This window comes from Sapajus apella, unplaced genomic scaffold, assembly GCF_009761245.1.
Source record: "Sapajus apella isolate SASKATOON/1434 unplaced genomic scaffold, GSC_monkey_1.0 scaffold10, whole genome shotgun sequence".
NCBI classification, from domain to species: Eukaryota; Metazoa; Chordata; class Mammalia; order Primates; family Cebidae; genus Sapajus; species Sapajus apella.
The window spans coordinates 33,975,600-34,002,952 of NW_022436950.1; the positions used below are offsets into that span (position 1 = coordinate 33,975,600).

The window sequence follows — 27,353 nt, forward strand, 5'->3', positions numbered from 1 at the left end:
AGATTGAGACCATCCTGGCCAACATGGTGAATCCCTATCTCTACTAAAATACAAAAATTTAGCTGGGCATCATGGTGGGTGCCTGTAGTCACAGCTACTCAGGAGGCTGAGGCAGAAGAATCTTTTGAACCCGGGAGGCGGAGGTTGCAGTGAGCCAAGATCGTGCCACTGCACTCCAGCTGGGTGACAGAGAGAGATGCTGTCTCAAAAAAAAAAAAAAAAAAAGGTTGAGGATGACATCATTTCTGATAACCCTGACTATAAGGGCAATTCAATGACAAGCCTGAAAACTGGCAGATCTCGTTGAAAATCACTTACATACCCTCAACCTGAGTCTGAAAACCACAGGTTCCAGATAAATCAGCAAAAAGAACACCATTTCTCATCTCTTCTTCTTTCCTAGTTGAATCAGAGGCCAAATATTGAAAAGAATCCTTTTTTGCTAAATGAACAGAATCAGTAGTTCAACTCTAGTTAAGCCAAAATCATGTTTCTTGAAATTAGCCAGTGAAGGGAGAAAGGTGAAAAGAGACACAAGAATGAATAGAAAAAAGCAACAAACATCATAGTAATTGCTACCACTGACTGAGTACTTTCAGTGTTCTAGGCACTAAGCTAAGTATTTGCCTTGTATTAACTATCTCAATACTATATGTCAGTATATGTGACTATAGGGAAATTATAAATGAAGCAACAAGTTGCTATAACTCCAAATTAAGACTACAATAATTGTATTTTTGACCTATAATATTTGCATGGAGTTAGGAGCTTAGAAAATGGAATTCATTTTCATTTATTTATTTTGCGTTGCCATCTCATTATTATGTCTTCTTAAAATATAACTACATCTTGAATGAAATTAAAAACTATTCGCTTTACTTCTTGTTCTGAATTCAGTGAATTTTCTGTGCTGAGTTAAACAGTTGCCAAATTCCATTTCAGCTTTCAAAATTTATTCTAGAGGTAACTGCATTTTAGTGTTGAATAAACTCTATTTGGTGGGTCTGGGAGACATTAAATCAATAGACATTTAGTCAAAAATTACTTTTTCTTCCTTGAAATGGAAGTCTAAAAGGCAAAGAACAATCTGATAAGAAGCTATGTCTTTTCAAGGATTTGGTGATATAATCTTAGTATAAGGAACATTTTAACTTTTTAGTATGATATTTGTAATGAGTCTTCTGATTGATGCCTTATAGGATGTGCACGCTGCTTTTAACAAAAATCAAAAGCCCTTCTCTCAAGATTTATGTTTTATATCACAAAGTACTAAAATGAACAGAGGATTTCTAACCTGTACTAGATAGCCCATTTAATTTAAAAATATGTATTTGATAAAATTCACCTAAGAAAATTCCAAAGATTTGAATCTTTTAACTTTACTACAATAGCACGTAACTTGCACCTAATAAATATGTTAAAAAGAGTGCTGAATAATAATTTTAAATCAAGATATCTCTCTTGTTGCTAATGTTTTCCCACAAAATATTGTTTTTCCTTTTTGTGAATAAAACAGTGAAAAGTGACATCAAAGTAACTATATTACATTGAACATCTCTTCCGTGAAGTCTTGGTATCTAATCTACACATATCAGAAATCATCCCATTTGTAGGCGGAAAAGCAATGTCCAAATTACATCAGTACATCAAAACCCAAGGAAGAAAAAGAAGCTACAGGACGCTTCACCTTAGGTTCAGAAGTAAATAACCCAATGATTACTAATATTTCGAGACTGATGATCAGATCTTCCAACTTGAAAGTGCATCTATTCTGCGTATCACCCCAATCTTCCCTGAAGGCTCATGTGTGTATAGATATTTTGTGCTTATTCTTGGAAGTCCTTGCTTTGTCTAATCCTCTTGTAAATAGATCTTACACACAATAATGTGATGAACTCTATGTTCATACCACTGAGGCTAATAGTACAGAGCCAATTATGATTCTTGCCTAAAAAATGAAGTATTAATTTACTTGAAGTCAACTATTGGTGCTACCTCTGTCCAGTTTCACTGTTGATATTTTTCCATGGTTGTTCCATGGACAACAAAGGTTAAAGCAATTTTTTTTTAAACTTCAGCATTAATGCTAGCAAATACAAGCATAATAAGTATGTAAACTAAGATTTATGATCATATATGTAACAGGAATTACCTGTTTACAATAGATATAATGAAGTCACTTTTTGCAAATCTGTAATTTATATGTATGTGTGTAAAAAAAAAGTATTTTCATATAATAGAAAAAAATCCTACTAATCTCTGAAGATGAAAACTAGAAAACAACAACAAAAAAAACCACTATATTTGTATTACTAATTAATTTAGAAAGACCATGCCATCATTTTTTCAAAATTTATTTTTACTAAGTGGAAACATGTGGATAAGCTGACTTTTGTCAGTTGATCAAAACAGGCAACTAATATGATTTAAAGAAAGCATATAATTGCATTTTAAAAAGAAATCATAAGATTATGTTCACAAAATCAGTGCAAATTTTATTGTATGACTTCTATGCACTCATGTCCCACTAATATTTAAAAACTTGAACAAAGATCTCATTTTTGTGTTTAAGATCCTCTATAAATGTAAATAAATAAATTGATTTAACTTAGTATCCAATTTGTAACTGCTAGAAACTCTGCATTTCCATATAGCTGCTAATTTTCAGAAAAAAAATTCTAGTTGTTTCAAACCACTGAACATGATAATAGCAAAAATGAAACTGATCATTAACTCTAGTAACTGCCTTTTCCTTCCTCTTAGGCTTTTAGTTAACCAAAAAACTAATGGCTGTTACCCCCTTCAAAGAATTATTACTTAATTTAATCTGTGCAATCTTGTGGACAAATTCAATATTCAACTACCACCTCTAATGCAGATGACTTGTAAATCTGTATTGCTAAGCTTGATTGATCTCCCTGGCATTCCAGACTCACATTTTCTTTCTCTTAACTTGACCCTTCTTCAGTATTCTTTCTATTAAAGGCACTAACTTTCTTTTGATCTTCTAGCCTAAAAGTCTCAAGTCAGCTTCAGGTCCTTCCTATCTCTTGTTTCCAAATATAAGAAAGTGTCAAATCCTATCCACCTGTCTCTGCCACACGTTTTATAATACATTTATCATTTGTGTCCTATTCTCTCTAACAATTTTCTTCCACTTCTCATTACTCTTTATCTAAAATAACTTAGTATATAGTTTACCTGTGCCTTTGCTTATCCTTAAATATTGGCAATTCCTTGGGTTCAGAACTTTTATGTATCTGTATACAGATCCTTTGTTGGATATGTGTTTTTCAAATATTTTTAGTCTCTGACTTGTCTTTTCATTTTCTTAAGAGTATCTTTTGAAGAGTAAACATTTTTAATTTTCATAAAACCTCATTTGTTGATTTCATTGTATTTCCTGGTTTTAGTGCTCTAAAAAGTTCTGCTTAACCCACCGTATCTAAAATTTCTCCCATTTGTTTTCTCGAAGTTTTATAGTTTTAGCACTCACATTTAAGATCTGTGAACCATGTCAGATTAGTTTCTTATATGGTGTAACGTATAGATGGAGGTTATTTTTTCTTTTCTTTTCTTTTTGCATGTGGATATCCATTTGTTCCAAATTGAAGGTTTATAAGAAGTGAAATGACATAATTTTACTTTAAAATGTTCACTCCATTTGCTATTTAAATGATAAAGTGAAACTCCTTAGCAAGGACTTTCAGGACATAGTTCCTGTTTGCATTTACCATTTTCCACTGCTTTTGCTTGGACCGCCTCTTATGTTCCTTGCTACTTCTGTATATTCCCACTGTTTTTGCCTAACCACCTTAGTCACCTGGATTACTTCTCCTTGGATTAAAGGAAGGAGCCAATGAAGAGTGAAAATCTGAAGATAGAAGAGAAAGAACCATTAACTATTTGAACAAGGTTCTGAAAGAAATAGTTGGGTATGGATTCAGAACACAAGTGATAGATGAGCTTAGAAAAGGGAATAACTATCTTCTCTAATATTCATCTCTTCTTACTCTTGATATTTCTCCAGAGTCATAAAGAATTACCCCAATGGCAGTACCTTGCGCTTCAACCTAGCTTTATGTTGCCTTTTGGTAGGATTCTATGTCTACTTCGAGAATTTTCAATGTCTGCAATTTCAAACGAAGCCCTGATGGCAGATATACTCTGAAATGAATTGATTCCTCCAATATATACTCACATACAGAAATATAATTTTTAAGAAAAATTATTTGTCAGCACCCTATAATAAAATGTAAAGCAATAAATGGACCTTCTGAGTTGTCCCTCTTTGCAGGTGTTGCTGTAGCCACTTCAACTGACATGTAAGTTCCCAAAAACAGAGGTCAGGATTTTTCATGTCATGCATTCCCCTACATAGTGCTTAGTGTAACTTCTATAACTGCAATGCACAGAATGCATTTTAACTCACTGAAGACAAGTCACAAAAAGACAGTTGTCTTTTAACACTCAAGTAACAACTTTATAGTCATAAGAAAAGGTGCTTCCTCCTTCTGATGCTTTTGAAACAACACAGAGATGAACTGTAATCTGCCCCCTCTGCCACAGCCATATGCTCTGAAATGCAAGCTAGAGGGGCAGATGTATAATCCGGGAGATGATCCAAATCCATGACCTTTTTGGAGCCAAGGGTATAGTGTGTGCAAAGCCAGTTCTGGATGCCATGCCCAGAAATTTTAATTCATAGAAACAAAGGAGAAAAAGGCACAGAAAAAGAAGAAACATAAAAGCCCACTGATATCTTCAGCCATAATATGCAACTAGTGCATCATCTGTTTTACTAAGGTGACCAAGGTAATATCCTAGAGAAATAGGGGGGTTACCCTAATGCTTGTAATCTCCAATAGGAAAGGTAGCTCTTCAGCAATATGGCTATGGGCTGTCTTCATCCAAATTCTCAAACCATTCTCTTTGCCAAACTCATCAATTACTCTATGGTAACATGAATCTTATGAGACTGATAAGTTACACAAAAATTCTGCAAAAGTAACAAGGTATCTAGACTTTAGAAAGATGAAAAGCCAAAAATCATTTGGTACAAAGCAGAGAACATATGAGAAGACAGGCTTTTGTTAGGATAAATAGGACTGGTTTTGATTTGTTTTAGTACCTAAAGGACTTATCAAACAGCCTTCTCATGCACTAATCTTCAAGTGTGGTCATGACACGGTATTCACTCTAAAGAGCATTCCAGAGGTTCAAAAAGAATTCTGATTAGTATCCGACCAAGGCCCACATGGGCAAGGACTACAAATAGCCAGGTAAGCCTCTTCTTCCCCACTTTACGATAGGGCACATTATAATCTGATAAAAGCTCCTTTGTGAACCCTATTTTATTTCTTCCTATAACAATGAATCATTATAAGAATCTCTAGACAGCGTAATAAACCATAGCTTGTAACTACAAATATAATGAGAAATTTTTATTGTGTGGTTTCTTATTGAAAGGAATTTTCCATTTCAAACTTTCTCAGCATATTACGGCCCTTATCTCCCACTTTGTTCTTATGTCATATGGCTTTCCATATATTTCTAAGGAACATTTTATGTTGGATTGTCTTGTCAAAAGTGATTCAGATCCAGTGAAATAAAACCATGTCTGGCTTCATGTGTGCTCTAATCTGCATTAAACTCAATGGTTTATTTGAATTCAGTCCTTTATAAAGAATAACCATTCATTCATTCATTCACTCATTCTGCAAAGACTCAATGGTTGTATTTTGGAGAATCTGGGCCTCAAAGTCAAAAGCAGGAGAGTTAAATCTTCATTAAACCCAATGGTTTATTTGAATTCAGTCTTTTACAAAGAATAATCATTCATGCATGCATGCATTCATTAACTCACTCATTCGTTTACCAAACAATTATTAGATTCTAGACTTCTGATTTCAATAATATATCAATTCCCAAAATCTGAATAAAATTCCACATGTGACCTTACATGCCACAAACAGATCTTGGATAGATTAAAAATGTACATTTAGATGTGCTGATTTGTTCATAGGAAATTAAGGGAAATCCTTAAGGAAAGCCCTTCAACAAACAAAAAAACAAGTGAAAAACCAAGAGTGAGTGATGGTAGGCAAGCAAACTTGTAATTTGAATTTGCCTTTTAGGTAAATGCTGAATCTAGGAACCTGAAGTTTGGGGAGGGGATGCAATAGTGGTATGTTGGAGGATCTGGAAGCCAAAGTCGAAAGCACGAGAGTTAAAGCAGTGATCCTCAAGGGGCCTACAATCTTAGTAGAAAGCTTGGCTGAAAAACTCCATCCCCGAATACATATCTTTAAGCAGAGCCAGTCTAAGAAAATCTGTCTCATCTCTGGCTCTAGATAGGAAAAACAACAATAAAAAATAATAATCACCATATTCCTTTGAGAACTTGGCAACCATAATACTTACCTCTTAGAGGTATTAAACCAAGTTTATTCTCTCCCAATCAATTAAATTGTCAGCCAAGAAATTATACGAAAGTGATCCCAGGTTAGCAGTGTCCTGCCAGTACTCCAAAAGAAGCAAATCTAAATCCTCTCTGGAGAAAATCACATACAAATCATGCTCCCCAATATTCTCATACATTAAACCACCAAATATGACCTCCCAAATGGAAATTGCCAAACTTATAAAGAAAAAGTCACCAGGAATGAGAGTCAGCAGAGATGTGAGATTTAGACACTAAATTGGAACTAGAAGATAGGTTTGGAGAAATTATTTCAGGTTGAACATCCCTATTCCAACAATCCAAAATCTGAAATGCTTCTAAATCCAAAACTTTTTGAGTGCAGACATGATGCTGCAAGTGGAAAATTCCACACGTGACTTTACATGCCATTGTTTGTTGTTGCTGTTGTTGAGCAGCTGACAGTTTTCTGGTGATGCCACTGCACTGCCTTTTTACCCTGAACACATTACTATTATTTTTTTACTGTATTAATGATATTCCTATTTTTTGTCATTAACTACTCATGTGTGTAAGTCTAAAAAAATGATTGCCTAATGGTAGCATACAAATTCAGAGCTGGGAATGATGGTGATGCCAAACAACTGCAGACTGACCACATGGGTGGCTGAGATAGTGACACCTTTGCTTTCTAATGGTTTAATGCACACAAACTTTGTTTTATGCACAAATTAGTTAAAATATTATATAAAATTATCTTCAGCCTATGCATATGACACATATATGAAATGTAAATGAATTTTATGTCAAGACTTGATTCCCAACCCCAAAATATCTCATATGTATATGCAAATATTCCAAAATCCAGAAAAAATTGAAATCCAATGCACTTCTGGTGTCCAGCATTTTAGATAAGAGATACTCAACTAGTATTCACAATGGAGTGGAGAGTCAAGGAGACAGAAAAATATAAAAAAAGATTTAACACACATAATTGAGAGTATGGTCTAAAAATAATTTTGCTAACATAGTAAGGATCCCACGAAGTGAAGCCAGAACAAGCAAGAGGCATAGTAACAGCCATAATACCCCAGAAGTGATAAAAAATTAACATACAGCCATAGGAGTCATACCATATGCCAAGAAGGATAATATAAAGAAATTTACACCCAAACCTAGACTGAAGTGAAAGTGAACATCAAGGACAAAGAGAATTTAAAAATAACCAGAGGCAAAAGATTTATCAAAGGTAAAGGGAAGCCAATTAAATTAATAGCTGACTTTTCAGAGCAGAAGTCATAAAACAATAGAACATCTTCAATGTGTTGTGAGTCTAACATTTTATATCCAACAAAAACTGGTCAGGAAAAATACATGTTCTAATAAACAAAACAGTGTAATCATTAGACTAGCATTAAAGAACACCTAGAAGGCATACTTCAGAAGAAGGAAAAAGACCTAAGAGGGAAGGTCAAAGATCCAAAGAAGAATGGCAAGTAAAGAAATTGGTAAATACTCGGGCAAGTCTGAACAAACACTGAACGCATAAAACATTAAAATTAATATATAATTTGTGGGACCAAAAAAATAAGAAAGAAAACAAAATGGAAATCATATAAAAATTGGAAGGAAGGAAGGCTAAATGGTTCTCAGTTTCTTGTATTGTTTTAGAGAAAGATTAAATACAGACTAATTTTAGATTTTGTTAGTTATGCACAACACAAATGTAGTGTATAATTTTCAAATCACTATCAGAAAAAAATGGGATTAAAAAGCAATTCAGCCTAAAATGACAAGAAAGAAAAAAAAGGTCATTAAAAAGTGGTCCAAATATAAAACTGAAAATAAAACATAAATCTAAATGTGCCAGCAATTGCAATCAATGTAAATATGCTAAACCCCAGTTACAATTCATGTTGCCAGACTGAACATCAAAACAAAATCCAGCTATTTATTAGGATAAGACATACACATAAAGCTTAAGGACACAGAAAGTTTGAGAGCAAAAATATGCAGAAAGACATATCAAGAAAAAAGCCTTAGCAAATACTATATAAAGGATGACTGCCATGTGCCAGACACTGCTCTTGGAACTAGGGATGCAAAGTTTCTGCTTTCATGAAGCTTACTTCTGGAGGTAGAGGAGACAGACTGTAGGTTACACACATCAATAAATGCACATACATTTACTATAGACTATGATTAGCTCTAGAAGGAAGAAAATAGTAAGGTGAGGCAAACTGGCTTCTTGTTGGGTGACTATTTTAGATAGGGTGGTCACAGAAATTATCTTTGAAGAAAGAACATTTGACCTGAGAATTGAATCAGAGTGAATCCGCCACATAGAGTGGAAGATCATTCTGGGCAGATGGAACGCATGTGCAAAGGCCTGAAGAGGTTTAGGAGACTGGCCCATTCTCTTCCACACTCTCTATGGTTCTGTTCTCCTCACTCAAGCTCTCCAGATGATGGTGGCTTGGGAAAGGGTGGAAAGTAAGGCTTTGGGATGTATTCTCATGGAATCAACCTGATTTCCTGCTGGTAAATGTGAGGGCTTTCCATGTCCACATGGAAGGGTATCACTGCATCTGTTATGTTTCTCTCTCCAATGAAATGGCCTGTTGGGGGAATATGTCTGAAAATATAACTCAAATTGAATTGATTGAGAGAACTTTATAGTAAGTAAAAGGTGAAGCTTTGGACATTTCTGTCACTGAAGAAGCCAATGTTCAGCCAGAAATGAAGGCATTTGACTGCATACAGGAAAAGCGGCCCAGAGTGTAGGTCATTACCTACATATCTAGGACACCTGCATACCCAGGTATCCTAAAGGTCTGGGCGGAGACACTTTTCTCAAACTAAGATTCCCTGAACTTTGTAAAGAAGCATGATAGAAACTATGGAAATGCTGATAGAAACTTACAGAACTGATCAATGTTTCTCAAACATCAACAATTTGTGTTACTATTTTATAATATTCTGCCATTTCACATGTATTTTATATTCTTATTTCCTTTAAAAAACTCATACCTTTTGCACAAAATTTTATTTGCAAAAAACATGTAGCAGTACTGTAAGTGAAAAAAGTCTTTTACTAATATACATTAATTTAAATAAATAATTTTTAAAAATAAAGAGTCTTTGTCCATATAAACCATTTAAAAAATAGGTTATAGGCCATCAGACTACTAAATCAACCTACACTAGCATTTTCTGTGAGGCCTGTTAGTACGGCAGTAAATGTCTCCATCACCACTTTGATGCCAGTATTTCTAAATATCTCTCACAACTCACTGAGGGCATGCCATGGTATTTTACAAAACTAAAACCAAGCTTTTTTTTTTTTTTTTTTTTTCAGTTGTGGTTTGGTTTAAAAAGATGTGCACTTAAAAAAAAAACTGGTTAATAAGAGAATTTTCATTAAAAAAGGTAACTTTGAATGACTTTGTTCTTTTTTGATGGGATGGAATTTGTAAGCTGTTTTGTAAGGGTATGTGGTTTCTAATTATCAGTAGAGTGGGAATGACTTTGCATTTGCTTATTTTAGCAAAGAGAAGTAATCTAGGTTCCTTTTTTTCTTTCATTTCACACATTCTTCATTAAACCCCTTATTATAAGTCTGTTTTTATTGGATACAGTTGGGCATCACGAACCTCTAAAAGAGGACTTTTTGTACATGGCATTACCTGAGTACCTTATTAAATAAATTACAAGGACTACGTTTCTGCCCTCTAGGATGCCAAAAACTGACAAGGGGGTTTAATATTTCCTAAATACGTTTTTCATTATGGCTTTTTTTTCCAGCAACCCATAAATGACAGGTCTCATGGTTTAGCCTTTCTCCATTCTCTTTTCTCCTAAAATACTTCTGTGCTGCAAATAGGTTCCCAAATAGGTTTCCAGCATGACTCAGGGATTCAGCTTTCATCTCCTTCCCAGAAACTAGAAGCTCCCTTTTCCTGTGGTTTTTCTGTCCATAAACTCTGCCAGTCCCCAGGCTAAATCCTTCCATTTGTATAATATTTATATTACTAGATTTTGTATGTGACGGTTTATGTTTAAAAATGTCATTTAATCCATAAATTGTTACCTAAATAGTACATTAAATATAGTCTGAATGTCAAACTCAAATACTATTGACAAAGCAGAAAGTCCCTTTGACCCCCAATCCTAAACTTCCTCCTCAGTAAAGAGAAGCATTGTTACTTTTTCTATGCATTTGCATTTATACATAAGCACATGGCATTGCCATTGTCTGCATTCCTACTGTTGCTACTAAACTGTGAGAACCTTAGGGGGAGAATCTATATTCTAACTACTTTATATTTGTAGAAGCTGGCACAGAGCCTGGTATACCATATATGTTAAATAAATATTAGCTTACTAAATGAATTCATCGTTGGTTGCCCTCCTTTATGCAATAGATAACCGAGTTTTCCTTCCTATATGAAAAAAAAGTGGATTTGGGGAATATTAATAAGCGAGCCATGACTATTAATCAAAGGAGATTTAAAAAAACAGTCTGAGAGGGATCTTTGAGGCTGTGATATGTAATATAAAATATACATTTGGTTTTCCTCTCATTTCCTGATACTGAGTTCCTAAAACGCTTAGAATCTCCAAAGTGATATATCTTTGAATGTTAGTAAGATGACTGATGAACAAGGGCTCTTGAATAGCCTCAGGATTTGGGGCTGGCCGCCAAGGGACTCAAACAAGTAGCTAGAGGGTTAGAACTTTCATTCCTACCCACTAAGCCCCAGAGAGAGAAAAAGGGCTGAAAATTGAGTTGCTAACGAATGGCCAATAATGTAATCAATCCTACCTACTTAAGGAAGCCTTCATATTAGCCCCAGAGGACAGGGTTTGGAAAGCTTCTAGATCGCTGAACACACAGAGATGCCTGGAAGGTGGTGCACCCAGAGAGCGCACAGAAGCTCCTAGAACCTTTCCACAACCTTGCTCTCTCTATGCATCTCTTCCATTGAGCCCTTCATTTGTATCCTTTGCAATGTTCTTTACAATAAATGAGTAAGCCTAAGTAAATTGTTTACCTGAGTTCTGTGAGCCACCTAGAAAATTAATTGAACCCAAGGAGAGAGTCATGGAAACTGGGAATTATAGCCGGTTGATCAGAGGCCCAAGTTACAACTTAGGACTTGGGACTGGCTTCTGAATTGGACAAGCTTGTGGAACTAAGATCTTAAACTGTGGGATCTTACTCTATCTCCAATTAGACAGTGTCAGAATTGAATTAAATTGGTATTTTAGCCATGAAGTCCTTGCCTATTCCTATGTCCTGAATGGTTTTGCCTAGGTTTTCTTCTAAGGCTTTTATGGTGTTAGGTCTTATGTTTAGATCTTTAATCCATCTGGAGTTAATTTTAGTGTAAAGTGTCAGGAAGGGGTCCAGTTTCTGCTTTCTGCACATTGCTAGCCAGTCCTCCCAACACCATTTATTAAACAGGGAATCCTTTTCCCATTACTTGTTTTTGGCAACAAAAGCCAAAATAGACAAATGGGATCACATTAAACTCCAGAGCTTCTGTACAGCAAAGGAAACCATCATTAGAGCGAAGTGGCAACCAACAGAAAGGGAAAAAATTTCTGCAATCTACCCATATGACAAAGGGCTAATATCCAGAATCTACAAAGAGCTAATACAGGTTTACAAGAAAAAAACAAAAAAACAAACAAAAAAAAAACAAAGAAACCCATTCCAAAGTGGGTGAAGGATATGAGCAGACACTTTACAAAAGAAGACATCTGTGAGGCCAACAAACATATGAAAAAATTCTCATCATCACTGGTCATTAGAGAAATGCAAATCAAAACCACACTGAGATACCATCTCACGCCAGTTACAATGGCAATCATTAAAAAATATGGACACAACAGATGCTGGATAGGATGTGGAAAAATAGGAACACTCTTACACTGTTGGTGGGAGTGCAAATTAGTGCAAACATTGTGGAAGACAGTGTGGCGATTCCTCAAGGACCTAGAAATGGAAATACCATTTGACCCAGCAATCCCATTACTAGGTATATACCCAAAGAATTAGAAATTGTTGTATTATAAAGACACGTGCATACATATGTTCATTGTGGTGCTGTTTACATTACCAAAGACCTGGAACCAACCCAAATGTCCATCAACGATAGACTGGATAAAGAAAATGTAGCACATATACACCACGGAATACTATGCAGCCATAAAAAACGATGACTTCAAGTCCTTCACAGGGACATGGATGAATCTGGAAACCACTATACTCAGCAAACTGACACAAGAACAGAAAACCAAACACCGCATGTTATCACTCATAGGTGGGTGTTGAACAATTAGAACATGTGGACACAGGGAGGGAAGTACCACACACTGCAGTCTGTTGCGGGGGGCGGGGCAGGAGAGGAGCAGCGGGGGATGGGAAAGGTGGAGAGGGATTAAAAAAAAAAAAAAAAGAATTGAATTACATTATAGCACACCGAGTTGCTGTCCACAGGAGAACAGGTCAGTGTGTGTGGGAAAACGACACACATTTTGGTGACCAGAATTGAAGCATTCTGTGCTGTGCTTAATATTCTGTGTCGCATGTGTGAGAATAGAAAAGCAAAACAAAACAAAACAAAACAAAAAACAACAAATCTTTTTCTCCCTATCTCTTATAGGAACAGATTGGCTCTAGAGCAGAAGTGTGAGTTTAGGCAAGAAAGCGTGAAAGAACAGAGCCTAGTGACACTTGAAGTTAAACAATACTAGGCACCAGAAGAGCGGCCTGCCTGAGAAAGCTGGGGAAGGTTTCTCTGGGAGGTAGGTCTTCAAGATCTCAACTGGGGCTCTGAGGCATGAAGGAGCAAAATATGGTCAGATAGTAACTGTGAGTAGCTGAGAGTTGGGAACCTGTAGACAGAGGGTGAAGGTAGCAAAGACAAGGTAGGAAGGGCAGGTAATGACTAGGTGATGGAGGCATTGGTATATCTGGTTAATAATACCAAAATTTATCACATTACTGGAGCCTCAGTGTAGGAACAAAAGAGTGCCTTGCAGGCCAGGTGCAGTGGCTCACGCCTATAATCTCAGCACTTCGGGAGGACAAGGCAAGTGGATCACAAGGTAAAAAGGTTGAGACCATCCTGGCCAACATTGTAAAACCCTGTCTCTACTAAAAACACAAAATATTAGTTGGGCGTGGTGGTGTGCACCTATAGTCCCAGCTGCTCAGGAGGCTGAGGCAGGAGAATAGCTTGAACTGGGAGGCAGAGGTTGTAGTGAGTCAAGATCATGTCACTGTACTCCAGCCTGGTGACAGAGCGAGACTCAATCTCAAAGAAAAAGAAAAAAAAAAAAAAAAAAAAAAAAACAGAGTGCTTTGTAAAAAAGCGATACTCTTCTTGAAATACATGTCTTTTAAAGCTTCCCTTCCTCTTGCCTCCAATAAACAGTATTCAATTTCTGTATGAAACTCATGTGTATACACACACTTACATACCCTTCATCTTATATAAAGTAATACCAATATTATGAAAATGAATACATGCTAAAATATTTCTCAACATTAGTTGGCAATATTATAACTATCAGATGTTAAAAATAAAATTTCAACTTGGCATACAATATTCAATATAGATTGGGAGGTGGATTATGTAAGAGCTCACCTTCAGATTTTCCAGGTTGAGTTTTCAATTTGTACTTCTGATATTATGTGTCGGCTAATATTCAGTTGAAAAACTTAAGATTTAAACCATTGCTAGAATGGCCACATAGCCATTCAGTGAACACTGGCAGACTAGATTTTTCCACAGTGTTTAAAATGAAAGGTCTTGCAGGTAGGTAGCTTGTAATCTCCCTTGGTCATTGGAATCAGATCATCTCAGTTTTTTTTTTTTTTTTAATTTCTCTACAGTTATTTTACACATAAAATAGCTTTTTTTAGAAGAGTAATTTTAAATTCCAAGTCTCAATGTAAATCTTTCAAAATAATTAGGAGGGGACTAAAAATCTTTCTAGCTCTTTCCAAATCTATTCTTCATAAGAGGCTGCTATTATTTAAAGCTACTCGGTATAGACTCTGATGATTTTATTAGAATATTCTCATTGCAAAAAGTTTGCTGATGGCAGCCTATAGCCATATATAAAGAAAAAAAGATACAATTAATGTTCAAATTGTACGTTAAAATTCAGTTATTTTCAAGAATGTGATTTATTTCTACCCATGGTACATCCAAATTCATATGATGAAATTCTGACTGATTATGGCATTTTAGTGTAATTTTTAAGTTCATCACTGCTTTGTGTGGCTCCTAGTCTTGTTCCCCTCCAGCTGCAGATCTGATCCTAAGTTGGGTGTAGATAGGTCAGCCTATAGTAAAGTTTTGATGTCAAACATTCACTCTGGATTTATCAATCATTATGTAATTGCTTAATAACATTTTTAACTCAGATGCTCATTGGCATTTAGATGCACTATCAGAATTCTAAATTCCAAACTACTGTTTTGTAAACATATAAGACATATATTCCCCATGGATAGTGAAGTTTGAGAGGTCAGCCACATTTGAAGGATGTGACATATTTAAAAATACCCTCTTCTTTTTATAAAGTTATTTTTCATTTATTCAAACAATTCAACAAAATTTGGGAACTGTAAATTTTCTAAATTAATGCACAATGAAGCAGAGTAAATTTTATCTCCAAAGATAAACTGTCAGATTATGAATAATGAGACCGATAGGATAATAAAGAGTTTTGCTACTGAGAATTCTGTAATGTAAATATCAATACAGGAGGTCAAAGTAGACATATACATACCAAAATATGTCAGGTAAACACATTCTATCAGAGTTCAGAAATAATCTCTTTTGTGTATTTATACTATAAAAAGAAAGGTAACACCATAATGAAGCTAAAAAGTATAATGAGTAGCAACTATAGACTGTTACAAAGACTATATAAATTTTGAACAAAATAAAGATTTTTTTAAATGTAGAAGTTTATTAAATTCTGGTAAGTTTTAATGGAAAAGGCTTAAAAGAAAAATTATCAGTGCTAATCAAACAAATCTTTCTATTATCCATGCTGAGTGTGGGGAAATTTGGGGGATTTTAACGATGGTTTAGACTATTAAATCAGGCAAAACTGGTCGCAATAATGCTCACAGTGCCAAGTATGAGATTTCTTTTTTTTTTTTAATTGCATTTTAGGTTTTGGGGTACATGTGAAGAATATGCAAGATTGTTGCACAGGCACACACATGGCAGTGTGATTTGCGGCCTTCCTCCCCATCACCTACATCTGGCATTTCTCCCCATGCTATCTCTCCCCAACTCTCCACCCACCACTGTCCCTCCCCTGTTTCCCTCTGACAGACCCTAATGTGTGATGCTCACCTCCCTGTGTCCATCTGTTCTCATTGTTCAGCACCCCCCTATGAGTGAGAACATGCGCTGTTTGATTTTCTGTTCTTGTGTCAGTTTGCTGAGAATAATGGTTTCCAGGTTCATCCATGTCCCTACAAAGGACACGAATTCATCGCTTTTGATGGCTGAATAATATCCCACGGTGTATATGTGCCACATTTTCCCTGTCCAGTCTATCATCGATGGGCATTTGGGTTGGTTCCAGGTCTTTGCTATTGTAAATGGTGCTGCAATGAACATTCATGTGCTTGTGTCCTTATAATAGAACGATTTATAATCCTTTGGATATATACCCAGTAATGGGATTGCTGAGTCAAATGGAATTTCTATTTCTAGGTCCTTGAGGAATTGCCACACTGTCTTCCACAATGGTTGAACTAATTTACACTCCCACCAACCGTGTAAAAGTGTTCCTATTTTTCCACATCCTATCCAGCATGTGTTGTCTCCAGATTTTTTAATGATCACCAATACGCCAATAACAAGGTCTGAAGTTGAGACAGCAATTGAGAGCCTACCACCCAAAAAAGGCCCAGGTCCAGATGGGTTCACAGCTGAATTCTACCAGACATACAAAGAGGAGCTGGTACCATTCCTTCTGAAACTATTCCAAATAATCCAAAAAGAGGGAATCCTTCCCAAATCATTTTATGAGACCAACATCACCCCAATACCAAAACCTGGCAGAGACTCAGCAAGAAAAGAAAAGTTCAGGCCAATATCCATGATGAACATAGATGCAAAAATCTTTAATAAAGTACTGGCAAACAGATTGCAACAGCACATCAAAAAGCTTATCCACCATGATCAAGTAGGCTTCATCTTGGGGATACAAGGCTAGTTCAACATACACAAGTTTATAAATGTAATTCACCACATAAACAGAACCAAAGACAAAAACCACGTGATTATCTTTATTGATGCAGAGAAGACCTTTGACAAAATTCAACAGCCCCTTATGCTAAAAACCCTCAATAAACTAGGTATTGATAGAATGTATCTCAAAATAATAAAAGCTATTTACGACAAACCCACAGCCAATATCATACTGAATGGGCAAAAACTGGAAGCATTCCCTTTGAAATCTGGTACTAGACAAGGATGCCCTCTATCACCACTCCTATTCAATATAGTATTGGAAGTTCTAGCCAGAGCAATCAGGCAAGAAAAAGAAATAAAGTGTATTCAAACAGGAAAGGAGTAAGTCAAATTGTCTCTATTTGCAGACGACATGATTGTATATCTAGAAGACCCCATTGTCTCAGCCCAAAATCTCCTAAAACTGATAAGCAACTTCAGCAAAGTCTCAGGATACTAAATCAATGTGCAAAAATCACAAGCATTCCTACACACCAATAACAGACTTAAAGAGAGGCAAATCAAGAATGAAGTGCCATTCACAAGTACTACCAAGAGAATAAAATATCTAGGAATACAACTAACAAGGAACATAAAGGACCTCTTCAAAGAGAACTGCAAACCACTGCTCAACAAAATAAGAGAGAGTACAAACAGAGGGAGAAACATTCCATGTTCATGGTTAGGAAGAATTAATATTGTGAAAATGGCCATACTGTCCAAAGTAATTTACAGATTCAACACTATCCCCATCAAGCTATCAATGACCTTCTTCACAGAGCTGGAAAAAAACACCTTAAACTTCATATGGAACCAAAAGAGAGCCCGTTCTAAGCAAAAAGAACAAAGCAGGAGGCATCAAACTACCCAACTTCAAATTATACTACAAGGCTACAGTAATCAAAACAGCATGGTACTGGTACCAAAACAGAGATATAGACCAATGGAACAGAACAGAGGCCTTGGAGGCAATACCACACATCTACAACCATCTGATCTTTGACAAACCTGACAAAAACAAGCAATAGGGAAAGGAGTCCCTGTTTAATAAATGGTGTTGGGAAAACTGGCTAGTCATGTGCAGAGAGCAGAAACTGGACCCCTTCCTGACACCTTACACTAAAATTAACTCCAGATGGATTAAAGACTTAAACATAAGACCTAAGACCATAAAAACCCTAGAAGGAAACATAGGCAAAACCCTTCAGGACATAGGCAGAGGCAAGGACTTCATGAAAAACGCACCAAAAGCATTGGCAACAAAAGCCAAAATAGACAAATGGGACCTAATCAAACTCCACAGCTTCTGCACACAAAAGAAACAATCATTAGAGTGAACCGGCAACCAACAGAATGGGAAAACATTTTTGCAATCTGCCCAACTGACAAAGGTCTGGTATCCAGAATCTGCAAAGAACTAAAACAGATTTACAGGAAAAAATCAAACAAGCCCTTTCAAAAGTAGGCAAAGGATATGAACAGACACTTTACAAAAGATGACATATATGAGGCCAACAAACATATGAAAAAATGGTCATCATCACTGGTCATTAGACAAGTATGAGATTTTTAAAACAGAATTCAATAGATCTGAGCCTCAGATCTGCTGCTCAGCAGCTCGGCCTTTGATGAGGGTTACTTCCTCTCTCTGGGCTTCAGTCCACTCTTTTAAGTAGTCTGGTTGTACTAAAGATACATAATACTGCATTTAATCCTTATATTCTGTAATTTCACTGTAAGTAGAGAACCGGAAATATAATTAAGAGGTAAGATACATCTTACTTTTGAAAGTAATTGTAGTTCATCCACAACCAGACCCTTGACTATAGTGTATATGGATGTGTCTGGGTATGTGTGTGAAACATTTTTTTTTCATTATTTTCCAACCAATTTTGATTCAGTGACTTGAACATATTCCAGTATGCGTTACTTATTATCTATTGCGTTTCTTGTTTTCTTTGGCAGACTGTTGTCAACCCTATAATGTCATTATATGCAGATATGACATCATCTAGAAAATTGAGACCATTAACATCTTTAATTTCCCTTCCACCTACAAATTTATCTATAACATGGGCATCCCTACCACTTTCCCTACACCCAACACTCATCCTTACCAAAGCTAACTACTACAAAACTACACTCTTAATCCAATTCCTTAAGCAATTTCTTCTTTCTTAATCCTTCTTCTTCTTACAAATATCTCTTTTCTTTCAATCTATAAACGTGATTCAGTGTTTCTCATTAACATAAAATAGAACAATGAAAACAACTTTTCTTGTTTCCTCTAGATATATCTCTCTCCTTTCTATTAATGTTAAGTTTCTAGAAAGATCATCTATGCTTGTTTCACCTCCCATTCCTACTGAAAATTAGGCATCTTTTCCAATCTTCTATAAACCTGGGATGATTTTCTCCTGCAAATTCTTGATCTCCTCATTCATCAGGTACTGGAAATCCTTAAAAGGAATAATCCTTTGTCTAGTCTATCACTGATGGGCATTTAGGTTGGTTCCAAGTCTTTTCTATTGTAAACGGTGCCCAGAACTTAAAGTATAATAATAAAAAAGGAATAATTCATCCAGGCCACCATTGAGTCTAAAGCGACCCAAGTTAGGACTAAGTCTCTCGACAACTGCAAAGCCATTCACGCAACCTCATCACTGCTGCTGACCTCAGTCACTTCCAAGATATGAGACCCAGTCACCTGCTCTTTCCTGTGCTGCTGGCCTTATGATACCACTCTGTGTGTCTTCTAACGTGACTTGCTGTCCTACTTTTCCCCTCCATCCCAGACCCTTCCCCCTTGCCTTCTTGAGTCCAACTATCTTTCCACGGTTGACAATACTGTTCATTTTCGATCTTTTCTTTCAAACCACCTTTTTTTTTTTTTTTTTTTTTTTTTTTTTGCTTTAACTGAATTGTTTTTCTCCACTACAAATTCTTTTTTCTCAGCAGCTCTCTCAATTGTAGCTTTTCACATCCATATCATGAAGATCAGGGTTAGGAGGAGACCCCACTTCCTCCTTATTTCTCATTTTCACTTTCTGCACTTTGCTCATATGGAATCCTGCTCCTGCACAGTCATGCTAGCCTGTCACTCTTCCGTCTAATCCCACTCACTCTTGCCCTCTACCACCTTCATCATCTATCCAACTGGGAGATTTCCACCTTGGAATATGGGTAATAGGACCCCAAGGAGGCATCTCTTTCTCTCTCTCTTTCTGCTGGGCTCTGAAGAGGTAGAGGAGGCAGGGGAGGCTCCAGGCTGTGGGGCCATGACAGCAGCATGAGTCTCTACTGCTTGCCCAGGTACTTCCAGTGCCCACCCAAGTCTGGTCTCTTCGCAGCCATCCACAAAGTGATTCATATTGGCTTCCCGCCTACCAGCCCAGCCAAGGCCAAGATGAAGCGTATGGCCATAGGTGTGTCAGCACTGAACCACAGTCTCAGCAGTTCCTCCATCAGTTCCATCAGCTCTGTGGCCTCCCTTATGGAGGGCAGCCAGAGCCTTCATGTTAATACTCTTCACTCTTAAGTGTCTATCTACCCTGTCTCTATCTTCTCACTCTTGTTACCAAAAAGTAAATGCCTCAGTAAATCGCTGGTCGACACATGCAGAAAAGCTGGTCCTAACCTGTAGGATGGAGCTAAACCCAAACACTGAAACTATCAGCAAATTCCATTACATCTGGAGATATGTGATCAATAAAAAAAAAATGTTTCCTATTGGTTTTATTATACAGCATAGTTGTAGTGATAGCTGACAAGTATAATGACAATCAAGTCAGATACTCTTTTTTACTCACCTACTAAGTTTAACTTAAAAAAAATACTCAAGGCTTTATTGCCTAAATAGTTCATACTTTCCTTTTCCCTCCCATTGTTAGTCACTGACATGCCAACATCATCTCTTATCTGAACTTTTACAATAGCTTCTCTCTTTTTTGTTTTTTGGTCCCTTCCGTTTCCTACAACCAAAAGATTGATATTACTAGGATATAAAAGTGACCTCTTTTCTTTAATCTGTTTAGATTACCTGAGCCAGTAGGATAAAATGACACTCTTTCATTTGGTGGGAGTCTACGTGGTCTAATCTCTGCCTACTTGGCTCAACTTGGTATCTTGTCACTTTCCCTTTGTACTGCTGCCACACTGAATTGCTTGAAGTTTCTTAAATATACCATGATGTTTCATGTTCTCAGAAGTTTCCATCTGCCTGAAATGTGTTTGCTCATTGACATTTTCTATATCTCCAATTTCTATTTTGCTTTCAAATTGTGCTGTGGGAGAACACCCTCTCTGAAACCTGACACCCATCCCCAATACCACATGGAATTAAGCAATATTTCTCCCATAAGGTTTTTGCATTGAACTCTTTAGCACAAAGATATCAAACAAATATTGAATTAGGCATTTATATTCTTTCTCCCCTACCATATCGTAAACACTTTATAAGGCTGAAAACATGTCTTATTTTACTTAGTATCTCTAGCACTTAACACAATATCTGTTTCAGAGTGGGCATTTAATAAACATGAGTGGAGCCAAAACAATTTATTTTGAAATTTGATTTGGAAACATATGTTGTCTCTCTATTTATTCATGAATTTCACAGATGCATAAACCTGCTGTACTTTTGAGGATGAAATAATTTTATTAAAAAGACTGATACATTCGTTTCTAATTCAGTTTGATTCATTTTAGAGACATTATTCAGTAATTTTTTTGCAAATGTGGGAATATCACGGTTATTTCACAATCAATCTTATATAGGAAGAATTCTAGACATATTGCTAAATTCTTTATGACAACTTCCTAAATCCCTTGGAAATATAAAAACCAAGGCTGTATCATGTGAGAAATGTATATATTTCTTGTGTCTAAAGCCATATTTATCTAATATAACAAATAAGAAAAGCTTAGGAAGTATCCAATAAAGATGTTTGTCCAAAGAGAGAACCATGCTGTCATATCTTAATGAGTCAATGAGGAAAGAAACAGAGTTCAAGTACACTAACAACTAACTAGAAAATTTTAGCTCCTCATCAATAATAACCATAAAAAGTCATAAAAATTTGCAATCCAATTAGAAGATGCAAATATTTTTAAAATGGCCATAATTGGTGTTCCAAAATGTAAATGCACATTTCAGTTTTAATATTCTATAAATGTCTGGAATAAGACTCCACACAATTTATGAAATGTCATTTAATAACTCATTGCTCTTGTATTAAAAGTGACTATCCAATCACCCTATGGTTTTAAAAGCTCTGTTCTTTTGCAAGGATCTAGAAATTTCTTAGGCCACATTTGAACATTCTAGGTTTGAGGTTTATACACATTGCATTTAGAGAAAATCAGAAGGCCTGCCGAAGTAGTAACTTGCATACTAAACTCTTGGCATTTATTATAAAGATAAACATCACCTGCACATGTGCCTTTGCTTTAATTTATACACATCAAATGCACATCTTCTCTCTGATACAGCTCTCAACTTGGCCCACACATTCCTATATGTGCACACATACACACATACGTGCAAGGAAACAAAGGCAAGAATGATCAGATTAGATGTCCCTCTCATACTCAGGGAACTACAGTAGTTTGGTAGAGAAATTATAGCTATTGTGTTCCTAGGTCAGCTGGCTGAGGTTACAAAATCCAAGTAAAGATGTATCATATATCTCGATATATATATATATATATATATACATACATGCCATGTAAGATCTGTGTCTTACTCCTGTAATCTCTGTCTACAGAATGTGGGCGAAAGGCACATGCTAGTGGAATATAAATTGCCCCAAAACATAAGCTGTGTTATACAATACTAGGGTTCATATCCTAACCCCAATAGTTACCAGCCGAGAGATCAAGTATTTTTGCTGTTGTTGTTGCTGTTTTGAGATGGAGTCATGCTCTGTTACCCAGGCTGGATTGCAGTGGTGTGATCTTGGCTCACTGCAACCTCCACCTCTCGCATTCAAGTGATTCTCTTGCCTCTGCCTTCGGGGTAGCTGGGATTACAGGCATGGGCTACCATGTCCAGCAAATTTTTGTATTTTTAGTAGAGATGGAATTTCTCCATGTTGGCCAAGATGGTCTCAATATCTTGACCTCGTGATCCTTAAATGATCTGCCTACCTTGGCCTCCCAAAGTGCTGGGATTACAGGCATAAGCCAACATGCCCAGATGAGATCAAGTATTTAAATTCCCCGAGCTCCCGTTTCTTCATCAAACTGTGTTAGGATACCAAACATACTTAGTGGCCTCACATAGAAAAAGCCCCCTAGATTGTTAATGAATACTTGCTCATTAATTGATAAACTTGTCTCAGATAAGGTCTGGACTTGCTGCCAACCATTACTTTCACAGACTTGCCTGTTTTACAGCTACATGGACAGGTGTTTGAGAATATAAGAAATTAAAACAGAAATAGCCAAGCTTTTTAGTCCATTTTGCTAATTAATATGTCAGAGCTCATAAAGAAGAACTCATCGGTTTTCTTCAGTACTGCATCATCTTAAAGAGCTGGGTCAGCAAAGATCTCTGCAGGCAGTCAATACATATTAAAACAGTTCCAAGCAGTAAATCAAAACAAAAAAAATAAAAATAAAAAGACACTAAAAAAGGTAAAATTTATAAGCCCTTTCTGTCTGAACGTAAAAGAACATTAAACTATTGGTTGAGGTGTCAGTTTAGTAGACAGAAAGAAAATAAGAAAGAATTCCTTCTCAAACATACTTTACGACCCTGAGTATAACCAAAATTAAAGCATAATAATAAAAAAAAGCTGTGATAAATTTGATGTCATTTTCTCTGGATTCTAATGTTCCCTCAGAATATTTAAATCATTTAAAAATGTTGTTGTTGTTGTTGTTGCTTTTAAAACACATATTTTTCCAGGTTTTTTGTTTGTTTTTTGTTTTTTGCTCCAGGCATTGCTAGAATTTGAATTTTGTCAGAGTTCAATTAGTGAAACAAGGAAAGAGGTTAAAGACATTTTTGGTTTTTCAAGGCTATATGAAATTTTTGATTTTTCTTCAAGGAACCAAACAAAGGACGTTTTATTTTTAACTTCTCTGGGAAGGTCTTACCATACCATAGACTTAAATACCTCTCATAAGTGGAGGAGGATTTACCAACTCAGAAACAGGGGAATCATCCCGCTATCTTCCTTGCCAAGGTAATGAGATGCAATGCCCTTTCGGGGAAGCTCCTGAAATAGGTCATCGGAGAAGTCTCCAGAATACTGGATTAATTCTAGAAGGGGTAAGGGGAACACTACATTTTGGGCCAAAAATGTTAGAAAGATATATTTTACCCAGGCCTTTGATTGGATCTGAGCTCTGAAGTATCAACCATTTAAAAATTAAGCCAAGGAAAGGGGTGCCAAAAATATTGTCACAAATGTGGGAGGTACCCAAGCTGGACCAACAGATGGAAATTGGCATGAAATGGCTCTTTACAAACTAAGTAGCTGACTCGAGAAATTTTAATTCAGATGAAGTTATTAAAATGTTGAATGTCATCTCGAATAAGAGGATACATGATAGATTTAGGTCAGTATATACAATTTAATTTGTTTAACTTCCTGTTGGTCTAGGATAGCATAAAATCTGCTCACATTTCTATAGTTAAAGAGAAAGAGCAAGAGACTCTTCTTAGCAAAAAAAAAAAAATCATATTTTTAACCTAAATATTCTGAAGAAAGAATTTGGGAAAGGAGACAATATTGTAACAAAAAGAAGTTAAATGATTCCTTTCAACAATGGTGAGGCAAGTAGAGATTTACAAGTAAAAATACAACCTTAGTGGTCATAGATGACCTGTAGCCAACTGAGATTGTAGTTATATATTAGATAATTTAAAAAATGATTTTGTAACTGAAAGAGTTGTTACTATCAAGAGAACCCTTAAACCTCTGCTGCTGCTACCCCTACCACCACTACCACCACCAACAAATCCCAATGAGACATCCCTTCACCTAAAAGCAATACACAGAGGGGAGCTATGTTTTATGTGAGGGATGAGTTCCTGAGAATCATTATAATTCAAGACTAATTTTCCAAAAGAAAGAAATGTAAAAAACTAGGGGAGCAGCCAGGCTCTGTGGCTCATATCTATAATTCGAGCACTTTAGGAAGCTAAGGCGGGAGGATTGCTTGAGCCTAGGAGTTTGAGGCTAGCCTGGGCAACGTGGTGAAATCCTATTTCTAAATAAATAAATATTAGCTGGGCATGGTGGCACACGCCTATAGTCCCAGCTATCCGGGAAGCTGAGATGGAAGGATCACCTGAGTCAGGGAAGTCCAGGCTGTGGTGAGCTGTGAATCATGCCACTACACTCCAGCCTGGGTGGGTGACAGATGGAGATTCTGTCTCAAAAACAAACACACAAACAAACAAAACAAAACAGAATGGGGAAGGGTATATTCTTAGAGTGTATATACTGAACCTTAGTTGAATATTTTCCTCTAACGCTGCTCTGTGCTTTTTCAGAACTGTTTCTAATGTTTTACAGGATGCTCTCATTTAACGCGACTCTAAAGTATGTGATTTTCGGTGATTGTTTAGCGCTCTTCATTGCAGACCACTTTTGCTCCAAAGTTATCAAGTGTCTGGTTATTTTTCAGCATTTCAACAGATGCCTAGTGAAAAACCTGGTGTAGTGATATGTTATAATAGTATTTAAAAATGTAAGAATATTGCATGTTGGAATAACCGTACATTAGTAACAGAAATATTCTTTAAAATATCAGATATATTTAAACAGTGTGGTTCATGTGACTTAAAGACTGCTGGAACCATTTCTATCAGCTAAAGTAAAGTTGCTATATGGAATTTACAATGAACCTGCATGACAGGCTTTAAAATTCTGCCATTTTTGACTAAAACTTTTTTGGAAAGTTATTATTTCAAGCTTTTCACTTAGCATAGTTCTTTATTAATGTTTTTATATCACACTATGCAAAGACAGATCATTCAAAGTTACATAAAATATTATGGCAATATACAAAGATGACAAAGTTCTCAAAGAGTGACAAACTTTTAATTGCCAGCTAATAGCAGTGGGCTTGGAAATTAAGATTAGAATAAGATTTGATTTCCTGGAAAAAGCCAGAAAGTTTGTTGTTTGCTCATTTTCAAAAACCAAATTGATAAACATTCTGAAAAAGGGCTTCAACTTTTTGCCTTGAATCCTATCCCAGTACATAGGTGAAAGGCTTTTCATCTTCAGATATTATATTAATATGTGTAAGAGAAGTTCAAGCATTAACATGCATTTAAGATGAAGATATTATAGACTATCCTTGGGGTTCCCTGGTCATAAGAACTTCCTTCTGAGGCTTCTAGAATATGTTCAGTAATAGAGAATTTAGTGGAAGAGGATGTTGGAAACAAGCAACATGTGGCAATTTACCACTCCCACAGAAATCTCTTCCTCACAGTGATCTAACCTCTTAGGGTCTTTATTAGGAGACACAAGAAAAAGAAATCTAAGAGTTGTGAACCATACCTTCCCTGTTGTTATCACAAGAGAATCTGAAGAAAGAAGAAAAAATAATAATAATCTTACCCTGGAACATGATGGAGGTAATGAGGCATCAAGGCCACTTACTGGTGAAAACATAATTGGCACATAAACACAGGAGACACTTGGTGATAGGAAAGACTTCTTTGTTTTGCCAATGGAGGGATGACAGCAAATCACAATCCTTCTGTTGTTTGGAGGGGCAATGCTAAGAGCAAAATGGACGTTTTCCCCTCCAAAATAATGTGCCCCTAGAGGAAAGGGATTACTCCACTATTTGCAGCTTAATAGCTTTAAATGTTTTCCACTAATGTGAATAAATGGTATGGAGGAAGGAAAAAGGAACAGAAGGCAGTCTACTTGCCAATGAAGAAATAGCTTGATTTTAGAAGTGAAGGTAACTCACACATGATAAAGACCTAAGAGACCCTGAGAAACTTTTGTAGACTTTCTAGAGAATATATAAGGAGCTAATTCATGTCTCTTAAAAAAAAATGGATATATCCTTAGAACGATCCATTTTGATGACATGAAGAAAAAAAAAGGAAAAAATCCTATTCTTTTTTGAGGAGAAAAAAATGACCACATCTTTCTTATTCTGGAATTCTTTGTCCTGTCACTTTAATGTGAAAGTCATCATAGGAAAGAATCTTGAGCTTTCTTGGGTTTTCTTGAAATTTTTTTTAAGTGTTCAGCTGGAGTACAGGTTTAAGGTTTTTGGTTTTATCTATTTTTTTGGAAATCTTTATTCTTTCCTCCAAAACATACTGAGTCAGCATACATTATGCCACCATACACACAGCCAAGCAGTAATTCATCTTTGTGGAAGTCAGAGACATCTCATGTATTAATTAGAAAGCCTTTCAATGACTAGTGGATAGAAACAGGTTCCAACTGCTACTAAAACACAGCCAGTGATTTCCAGGAAGGGAAATATAAAGTCAGTTACAAGGAATTTCTTACCCGATTTGTGTCCAGCCAGTGAGTGAATCTTACTTTCATCTGGCACTGAAGAAAAGAAATAAAACAGACAAAGATCAGACCTGCTTGTAAATCAGACAATTTTTAAACAATAAATTAATACAGATTCATAATCAGTTAAATCTTTTACTGGCA

General features: G+C 36.1%; 1 protein-coding gene and 1 long non-coding RNA gene across 3 annotated transcripts in view; both read right to left on the reverse strand.

Annotated features, from left to right (window-relative positions):
* Nucleotides 1–27,353, reverse strand: part of PARD3B (par-3 family cell polarity regulator beta) — a 1,108,767-nt gene that overhangs the window by 379,569 nt on the left and 701,845 nt on the right. The window contains exon 16 of one of the 2 annotated variants that reach the window (XM_032277670.1): nt 27,201–27,245. The exons of the other annotated variant lie outside the window; for it this stretch is intronic. Within the exon in view, the coding sequence (XP_032133561.1) occupies nt 27,201–27,245 (45 nt within the window). The remainder of the gene's footprint in view (nt 1–27,200; nt 27,246–27,353) is intronic. 2 annotated transcript variants of the gene reach the window in all.
* Nucleotides 11,402–27,194, reverse strand: LOC116551484. Its single transcript, XR_004268963.1, has 3 exons — nt 26,325–27,194; nt 22,123–22,127; nt 11,402–11,412 (listed from the first exon to the last, which is right to left on the reverse strand). It is a non-coding gene; the product is annotated as an uncharacterized LOC116551484 (long non-coding RNA).